This window comes from Pseudoliparis swirei, chromosome 23 (assembly GCF_029220125.1).
Source record: "Pseudoliparis swirei isolate HS2019 ecotype Mariana Trench chromosome 23, NWPU_hadal_v1, whole genome shotgun sequence".
Classification (NCBI taxonomy): domain Eukaryota; kingdom Metazoa; phylum Chordata; class Actinopteri; order Perciformes; family Liparidae; genus Pseudoliparis; species Pseudoliparis swirei.
Genome location: NC_079410.1, coordinates 11,489,386 through 11,499,247, shown reverse-complemented (window position 1 = coordinate 11,499,247; position 9,862 = coordinate 11,489,386). Strand labels below are relative to the sequence as shown.

The 9,862-nt window shown below is 41.6% G+C and overlaps 2 protein-coding genes across 2 annotated transcripts in view; both read right to left on the bottom strand.

Moving 5' to 3' along the window:
• Positions 1 to 984: 984 nt before the first annotated feature.
• LOC130189357 (cytochrome P450 2K1-like) lies at positions 985 to 5,118 on the bottom strand. Its single transcript, XM_056408153.1, has 9 exons — positions 4,809 to 5,118; positions 4,456 to 4,618; positions 4,160 to 4,309; positions 3,743 to 3,903; positions 3,068 to 3,247; positions 2,840 to 2,981; positions 2,387 to 2,571; positions 1,944 to 2,085; positions 985 to 1,861 (listed from the first exon to the last, which is right to left on the bottom strand). The coding sequence occupies exons 1-9, from the start codon at positions 5,046 to 5,048 to the stop codon at positions 1,674 to 1,676; spliced, it is 1,551 nt and encodes a 516-aa protein (XP_056264128.1). The 5' UTR covers positions 5,049 to 5,118; the 3' UTR covers positions 985 to 1,673.
• A 2,224-nt stretch (positions 5,119 to 7,342) lies between these two features.
• Positions 7,343 to 9,862, bottom strand: part of abca3b (ATP-binding cassette, sub-family A (ABC1), member 3b) — a 28,194-nt gene continuing 25,674 nt past the window's right edge. The window contains exon 31 of the mRNA XM_056406820.1: positions 7,343 to 9,679. Coding sequence (XP_056262795.1) covers positions 9,548 to 9,679 — 132 coding nt within the window. The 3' untranslated portion in view covers positions 7,343 to 9,547. The remainder of the gene's footprint in view (positions 9,680 to 9,862) is intronic.

Sequence of the window (9,862 nt, the reverse complement as noted above, 5' to 3'; positions counted from 1 at the left end):
TACAAACTAAGAACAACAAGAATACAGGAAGTAACATTTCCTCAACATAGTCGAACTACAAAAGTACCATAAGTAAGTGCTATCTAAGTGCCACTGAAGTGCTAATCTGTGTTTTAATCCAGATATAGTCGGAAAAGGTGTGTTTTCAGTCTCCGACGGAAGATGTAGAGACTTTCTGCTGTCCTGATGTCAGTGGGGAGCTCATTCCACCACTGAGGAGCCAGGACAGCAAACAGTCTGGATTTCGAGTGATTAGCTCGAGGTGCAGGAGGCACAAGTCGATTGGCTGTTGCCGAGCGGAGCGAACGTGCCGGGGTGTACGGTGTGACCATATCCCGGATGTAGACGGGGCCCGATCCGTCTAGAGCACGGTACGCCAGGACCAGTGTTTTGAAGCGGATGCGAGCAGCCACCGGTAACCAGTGGAGAGAGCGGAGGAGCGGAGTGGTGTGGGTGAATTTCGGGAGGCTGAAGACCAGTCGAGCATGTGCAACAATGTAGTAGAAATACTGATGAGCTGGTACCAGGGGTTTACATTTACAGTAATGTAGCGACCCTGTAATGTGGCTGTGGAGCAGAGATATAAACCGTCAATCACCGTGTGGCAGTGTGCATTGCTGGTCGAGGGGCGTGCCTGTGATTGGCGGAGCCGAGGGGAGGCGGGGTTAACCTGTCGGGAAACGGGAGTTACGGGTGATTGACCGAAAACGTTGTTGTTAATGTTCGAGCTGCTGAGAGGAGCTGTCTGTGTTGGTGCCAAAAGTGTCATTACGTCCGAGACGTTACAGTATTAGCGTATTTTATATAGTGGTAGTAGGGAGCTTGATAAAGCTTTATACCGCTTCATGTTAATACGTTCATGCTATTGGGTGGTGTTAACATATTATACCGATAGGGTGCTCTTATGGACGTCACCTGTAAGTCCGCTTGTTTCTTATTTTAACTTGCAGATTTGTCACAAACTAAGACAAGTTTCACACTGAGCACAATCTCACAGGTGTTTAGTTCCAAAAAACATATTTTTTGTAAATATCCATCTTTAGACATTCACAACCTTTTCCACAGCAGAACAATAACAGCAATGAAATGACCTCCGTTGGTGTGTTTAGGTCAGTGGCTCTCACAAGCCACATCCACGAGGAAGGAACATGTTGATGCCCCACCGCCCCAACAACATTGTTACAAAATGGTCCATGCTGAATTTCTATTGAAATATCAAATTTGTGTGACTCAATAAAAAAAAAGGGAAAGGAAAATTGCCATAACTTCCATGTAAATCAGAATGCTCCATCAGACAAAAACTAACATTGTTAGAACAATGCAAACAAAGTGGTATGCAATTAACTTGTTTTGCACTGAATATCTTATCAAGGTAACAACAATAAAGTGTAACCTGTGAAAAACTAAATAACATCTCAAAAACTAAGTGCATTCATTTGTCAAAACACTGACCTGGAAGCAGGAATATAGGCTAATGAAGTTGTGTCTAGCTAAGTGTGTTTTGATTTTTGTAATTTTGACAAATCAACAATCAGTCAGAATTTGGATGCATGGGCACTTATTTAGAGTCAGACTGTTGTATATTTACACAAATAAATGTTTTTAATCCATCAATATTAATGTGATGGGCACATTCAGTTAGATTGTAATGCCATGCTTCAGCTCTCTCTCTCTCATTGGCGACTGATGGCACACAGCTCATGAGGCATCGGACCGAGGGTGAAGCCCACAGCTGGTGTCAGATCCAGTTCCTCCTCTTTAACTCCAGGTGGAGGAGTGAAACGAAAGCGCTGGAGGAGGGAGGTGAAGAAGAGGAACAGCTCCATTCTGGCCAGACTCTCCCCCAGACACGCCCTGCGTCCTGCAAAAAGTTGAACTGGATCACACAGTGTAAACATTCTCTGTAATCCCTAAAATACAAAATCCTCACAAAGTGTCAGTACCTGCAGAAAAGGGCATGAAGGCATCTCTCCTGATAAAGGCGCCCTTCTCATCCAGGAAGTGGGAGGGGTTAAAAAAGTGTGGGCTCTCCCATTCGCTCTCATCGTGAAGGACAGAAGTAAGAAGAGGAAACACAGTCGTCCCCTGGAGGCAAACGAAGAGAGCAAGGTGTAAAGTCTCAGAATGAAAGTACTTTTTCACCTTTTCAGAAGTTGATGAACATTTTATTGTTATTGTTTGTTTGCAATCTATTATTTCATCTATTGTACTGTTTTATCAATGTTTGCAATAAACCTGAGTTTGTCTTCTTTCGTTGGACTTTCTGTTATAGGCTATAGCTTTTGTGTGATTTGTCTGTCAAATCACTTTGTAAACTTTAAAAAAAAGGTTCTATATAAATAAAGTTATTATTTTCAGCAAAAATAAATAAATAGACGTGAGCAACCTCTTTGATGAAGAAGCCCTGGAAGGTGACGTCTCGGCTGGTTTTGTGAGGAATGGCCATGGGGACGATGTTGGCCAGTCTCTGTGTCTCATGGATTACAGCGTCAGTGTACGGCATGTTCTTCCGGTCCTCTACCTGGACCTCACGGCTTCCGAGCACCCTGCTCAGCTCCTCCTGGACCTGGTCTGGACTCACATATTAACGAATCAATATCCTTTGACTGCATTCGATCAAGACGAGTCCACAGCCACTCAACCTCTGACGCTGTGGCCTACTCTGAGTTACTTGCTAACGTCAGCATTCTAACGTGTTCACCATCAACTATATGTCCCTAAACGAACATGAAAACCAAGCCACTACAAAACAATCTATACAAAATAAAATGTCCTCTTTTTAAAAAATGGTTTTAGGTCAAGTAGGCCATTTAAGGTGGAAAAATGAATGTCTCTCTACCTTGTATATGTGGATATTTGGCCATAAGAAGCAACCCCCATCTCAGTGTAGTCGCTGTGGTATCAGTACCAGCTGAAAACAGGTTGGTCACTGTGAATATCAAGTTCTTCTCATTGTAGTGGGTGTCCTTAACGCACGCCTCCTAACAGAGAGAACGCCCACATATCATTAAATATGCATAACATTAGCTCTTTTTGATGGATGAAAACTGCAAAAATATTGTCTTACGTCCTCCTTCTGCTTCTGGATCAGAAAACAGTCGACAAGCCCCCTGCTGAGGTGAGGGTCCAGTGTCTCTTTCCGATGCATGATTAATTCTTTGACATCTGCGACAGCCGCAGCATAATTTTTTAATAGCAGCTGCCGGTTTTTCATCCAACTAGTCAGCCTGGGAAACATGTTGTAAATCTGTGCCGTAACAGAGAAAACAGCAAAGATTAGTGAAGACAATGTACAGCAAACAATCAAGTAGAACTCATAGAACAATACACAGTCGTCGTGGTTTGTTTAACACATTAGACATCAAGATGTGTTCTATGTGCCCCATTACATACAGTATATGTATTCATGAACTGTATATTTAGCATTTAGACACACTTTTGATCAGATATTTGACAGTTAAATAATCAGAAAAAGAACATTTTTAGTTTGACAACACTTGGTCCCACTGCACACTAAGTAAAGACATAATTGATGTTCACCCAAGCCGTAATCCAAAAACTGAAAGTATACCGGCCTAAATTTTGTGAAATGATCTGCAGACAATACTCAGCCTTATGTTGCTGTATAGGAATCCACTGCTATAAAAAACTGATTTCCCCTCCTGCACGGCCTTTCACAGCTTCGTCAGCTTCCATTGCAATTGAGCAATCCCCTTAAAACGTTAGCAAACGTGAAGCTCACCTGGATTGATGCAGATCCCAAAATGCGCACGCTTTCGTTGCTTCTTCTCACCATGACTATGAATCGGGGGTCATCGTATTCAAACCTGCTGCCGTACACGATAGTGGAGATGATATTGGATGTTGCAAGATTTAGGGGGCATCCTGTATCAAATGGTTTCCCTGTGAAATGGCAGTGAGGAATAAGGACATTATTAAGACGCGAAAGGAAAAGTGCCGTCTTGTATTATTAAAGCAAACCTCACCATGACTGACACTGGCTGGAAATAAATAAAATATGGACCATGATTTGAGCACAGCGTACCACAAGAAGTGTCCTGATATGCTGAATAACAAACCATGTGGAGGAATTGTCACTGTGACTTTTTTTTATTTTGTGTAGAACACCTTGTCCCACTTATGTGTTTCAGCAACATACCTTTGTAGCTTTCAAACACTTGGATCAGAAAGTGGCATTCCTCCAATATCGTATGCTCAGATAGTCTTTTGCCCATTCCAAAGTCTTTGAGGGTGCTGATGGCAAAACGTCGCATCTCTTTCCACGATTCTCCATTTGAAAACAGAATTCCTATCAAGCATAACATGCAAGTTGCATTTAATCTGTACTATAGTCAGATATCATGACAGCACTCATCAGTGATCAAATACAATGTTATGCTCTTGATTCTGCTATAACACAATGTATATTGAGGAGTATGTAAAGGTAGATCATACCATGACCGAGATTCAAATCAGAAAAGATAGGGGCGATGTCTCTGTCTCCAAACTCTTCTGCACAGCCGACCAGAGCCTCTTTGACGGCCTTGTAGCCGGCCAGGACCACCACTTTATTGGTCCCAAAGTAGACCGTGAATACAGAACCATGTTTCTTTGAGAGCTGTAATACATAAGGAATAATATAAAAAAGGATATATAGATGGATAGATGGATAGATGGATAGATAGATAGATATAGATAAATAGATAATAGATAGATAGATAGATAGATAGATAAATATATAATAGATAGATAGATGGATAGATGGATAGATAGATGACTAAATGGAGTTGTTTTGAGTAAGATCTTACCTCCCACAGGGAAATGTCGAGCTTGTTGAGATCAAGCTGCAACAGGTTGCCAAGCAGGGGAAGAGGCCTCGGACCTGGAGGCAGCTTCCTGAATTCCTGGGAGGTGAATTTATTGGAGACAAGATGGAAGCAGAGCAGGAGAGCAGCAGCCCCTAACAGAGCTGTGGGACTAAAGCAGAAGGAGACGACGAAATCCTCCAAAGAAGACATTTGTTGTTCAGGTAGCTCCACCTCTGACATCTATGAGAATGAGAGACGCGCGCACGTGCACATCAAACAGCCGCGCGTGTGATTTACTCTGAGGAGCGCTTTTCCATTACTCCTCGAGCTGAAGTCCCTCTCATGAATTCTGAACCTGCTCGCTCTCTGTTTTTTCTTTTTGACAGTCAGTGGGCGGTACCAGTCACCATAGTATCTTTACATCCAATCTATATTGCTTACTGCATGCAGTCATCTTTGTAGTGGTTTGGGGGAATATATGTATATATGTAGCACAGTATATAATATAAGACGATTATATAAGGTATTTATTTTTTTGGTGGGTGTGGTCCGACCGATTGGGGTGGGCCTGTCTGGGCCAATAATGCCAGGGCCTAATTGTTGTCCCAGTCCAGCCCTGCATCCAATTGGACTAAAGTTGCAAGTATATATTTAGCTAAACACAGAGCTACCAACTCTCACGGTTTCGCCGTGTGACACACGCTTTTGCATGTTTTCACACGCTCTCACGCCACACATCCAATATCTCACGGCAAAAGAAATTCTGATTTTTGGCCGAGGCGCGTTGGTTTCTTTTCAAACTCCGCGACGATAGATGGCGCTAAGGAGCGCATCTATAAACCTATTCGCTGCATAGACATCCTATTTACCCCAAAGAGTCCCGAAGTTAGCAACAGAAGAAGGTTTTCAAACAGACACAACGAGCAGAGACTACGGTGTGTTAATGCAGGGCTCTCAAGTGTCACGCATTGAGCGTGACAGTCACGCATTTCGGTCTTACGTCACGCACTCCCGCCACACACACATCGTATTTCTCACGCTGAAAAAACTCTCGGCTATTTAATGTTTTAATGTGCCGCAGCACGCAAACATGAGCTGGCCGCGCTGCCCTCACCGTGGAGGAATCAAGCGCTCCCCTGGAGTTCTGCTGTGAGGAGCCACTTAACAGTCAATAAAAATAAAAAAAGGGGCTACACAATAGCCAATCAGAAAAACCCGTATCTGTTGTATCTGTAAGATTTAATCCAGCAACCAATGAAAATAAAGCATCCTGGATAGATATGTCACTCTTGCCTGTCTTCAAAACGTAAGAGCCCTGTTAATGACATGTGGTGCAATTAAGTACTCTCTCTTAAACATTAAATCTTGAAATAATGTGTTGTGTTTGTGCGTGTGATTTTGTGTGGTGATGTAAACTCAGCTGTCATAACAAGCAGCAGGAGAGCATCGTGTTAACCTCTTGGTAGACTGCATGCTCAATACATCAGAGCATTGTTTGTTAAGGCTGCCCACATTGCATTTATCACTTTATTTGCAGGCCTAGGAAAAGGCCCCTCTCAAAAAATTTAAAAACAGCTCTTTGAACAAGTAAGATGTATTATAAAGAATTTAACATAAAGACAGGACATTTGTGCAATATAATTAGTCATGTTTTTGTAAATGAGAGTAGAGTTATTAAAAAACATTTTAATTATTTAAGGTAGCAAACATGCCTCGTAAAAGACCTTTGCCAGGCCAGAATGCAGGGTACAACATGGGTACACCATGGGGACAACATGGGGACAACATGGGTACAACATGGGTACAACGCCACATTAATTCAAATTTCCTGATATTTGAGCCACCAACGTGTGTGGCTGCGTGCGCGGCAACATGTTGGTCACCAACGGCAGCGGGACAGGGTGAAAAAAGAAGAAAAAAAATCGGAACGCGTCTCTGGTATTGTTCAGGGGGCCGTGGAGGCAGTTTGAGGACCACTGCTTACAAGAAAAGGTATTTGTAACCAGCTGTTTGTCCCCCTACAGACACAGGGAGTGTGGCATACTTCCATTACATTACTTGTACTTTCTGTACAATTAAGGTAGCCTCTCAAGAGGCGACATGTGATGCTTTTGAAAGATAAACGGTATTATCCTCTACCTCCATCTGCCTGATGGATCATGGAGGTCTGGATCGTGGTCCATGCCTACTGCAAACTATTCATACCCTCTGTTATACTCATTGAATGTGTTGTAACTCTGTAATGATTCCTTCGGTCCACATGGCATAGTGCTTCACTTTTTTTTTAAACCTGTGAAAGGGTTTTTAATATTTTTGGGGAGTTTTTCCTGATCCGATGTGAGGTCCTGTGACAGGGATGTCGTATGTGAACAGATTGTAAAGGCCTCTGAGGCTAATTTGTAATTTGTGATATTGGTCTATACAAAATTAAATAAACTGAATTGAACTATTTTGTTCCACTTACACTCCTTGTGGTATCAAGTCATGCAAATAGATGTCATGAATAAGTCACTTACTGGAAACATTACACCAAGCACATGTATTTGCTACCATTTTCAATGAGCATTATTTATTTAAAAACAATAGAGACACATACAGTTGGTCAGTGTCATGGTACATGGACAGGACACAGTTAAAATGATGTAAATTCCCTTTTTTAAGTATGATACACTATATTTCAACATAACTCAATCCTTCAATATCAGCAGAGCAGACCTTTCCATTTCCACGTATCTAACATTGCAATTGATTCAAGTCATACATGTAATGAGAAGAAAAAAAATTGTGCAAATACATAAACAAATGTAACAATAGTCTAAATTAGGAGGTTAAATCCTTTCAAGACCAAATATTTGGGCCTTTCTGGAATGTCAGTCTCCACTTTTCTTTTTCACTCACACACAAACACAGACATGAAGAAAGTTCTCTAAATCATATAAAGCTGATGACAGAGTGCTTTCTGCTTTCACGTAAGACAGTAAATACATTCGTGTCACTTCTGTGATGTCAGAGTGATTTTTCAAGAGCAGGAATGTCATCACCTCAAGTTAATGTGATCACCGATTCATCTGTGAATATCATTTTGATCTCTAACGTGGATGAAAAGCAGGAAACTGAGAATCCATTTCTCATCAATTTGCGTGTGATTTTTCTTTCGTTGTTAAATTTAAAATATCTTTTCGAAATATTCCTACAGATTACAGAAATGCTCTTACAATGTGTAAATAAAGGCTTAAAGTCTGTGATAAATTGGGCCCGCTCTGAAATGATGTTCATAGTGGCACATCCAAATGAAAGAGGAACAAACATCGCGCTGATCATTCTTCCTCGGAACAAGGCATCGATAATAAGTATTTTACTATCTATTTACAGTTGTCTTTTTGATTTTGATTTCATTGCATTTTCTTGCGTTCCCTGAAGGAGCAGCTCTCCATTAAAGATGAACCCGCAGTCGTTTGTCCACTGCGCAATAACAATTCATTAGTTAAAATATTTAAGAGCCATCATAGCAGTGTTTTTAAATTTAGTCTGGATTAAATCAGGAATTATGAGTCGTCATACTCTCTGTACCACACTCGCTCGCACGCACACACAGTGTGAAATGCAGAGCGAGGAAAATTAAAAAGATTTACAAATAAAACTTTAAAGGTTATTGCAGTCTTGCAATTCTTCGGCCCAGATCACTCACATGCAGTTGGATACAACTTGATTTCAAGTCACGACCGCCAGTTTTACACCAACATTTGAACGTAATCTTCAGCGTCACACGACTGTTATTTCTTCCCTATATAGCTTCCATGTAAACTGTGACGGCTGGATATCCACATGGTAACACGTTGCGCTGTAACCTGTTGGTTCACAGGACCTGGACAATGGGAGGCGTATTAAATGTACTCAGACCGGACGAAATGTACTCTAGAGGATTAATAGCAATCGCTTTCAGCTCTCTGCTCCTCCAGTATCATGCACTCTGTAAATCGTTTTGTAGACATGCATTCATTAATGTGGCTAAAAACAGTCTTTAAATTAGTAAATGTTCTGCTGTGCTCTGGCCTGAATGAGCAAGTGTTGTTTAGTCGCGTGAACACGTCACATTATTTACATCTGGCAACAACATTAAAAAGCTCATAATGATATAGGGCAATATATCGAAACAAGACCCCTCATTAGTTAGATAAGGCGCAAAGGTGTGCAACAATTTCATACATGTATCAAATGGAGCGGTTCATTCTCTTGTGATTATCACAGAAAAAAGCACAAATTAATAAAACACAATCAATAAAAATCATGAATCACAAAAGAAGGACACAGATAAATCCAGTCAAACACACGATTCAGAGTAGTATCTGATGAGTGGTGTCATTGTCTTTAACGTCACTGGTAAGGTGCAGCACTGGGAGTTCATTCATTGGTATAATCCTGATCGAGGCATAGTCCCAATTCTCCTACTTCCTTCGTCACACAGCAACAATAACAACCACATCATGGATGACTCGACAAAGACACACAGATTCAGTCGTAGAAATGCTGAAGTTGATGCAACTGGCCCAGTGTGTGTGTGTGTGTGTGTGTGTTCTGGTGGTCAAGGTGAAAATAGAGCTGGAGGTAAAACCTTCTCTGGCCTGTGAACACACCTGCTGTGTAACCAAGGCAGGTCCTTCACACGCACTCACACACACACACACACACACAAAGAGCTGTAGATAGTGGACAAGGCATGGACAGATTCCTCACACCACTTACTTCCTCCCTCTCTCAGTGCAGTGCTGGAATTGGGCAAAGCTGAGGAACACCTGCTCCAGTGATATCTGGCTCACGCTGTAGTCTTCAATCTGGTATTTCTCTTTGGCTGCCTCCAAAGTGCCAAACACCTAGGAGGACAATAGGAAGGGAGAAAACACAAATGCCTCTCCTGGGTTAACGTCACAATTTAAAGCTACAGTCTGCAGATCTTGAACATTGAAAAAACAAATAAAATACATGTTATTTATACTGTGTGCACACAGCTAATTACATATGTTTTACATTCAAAGCACCTTTCTAGTGTTGTTATG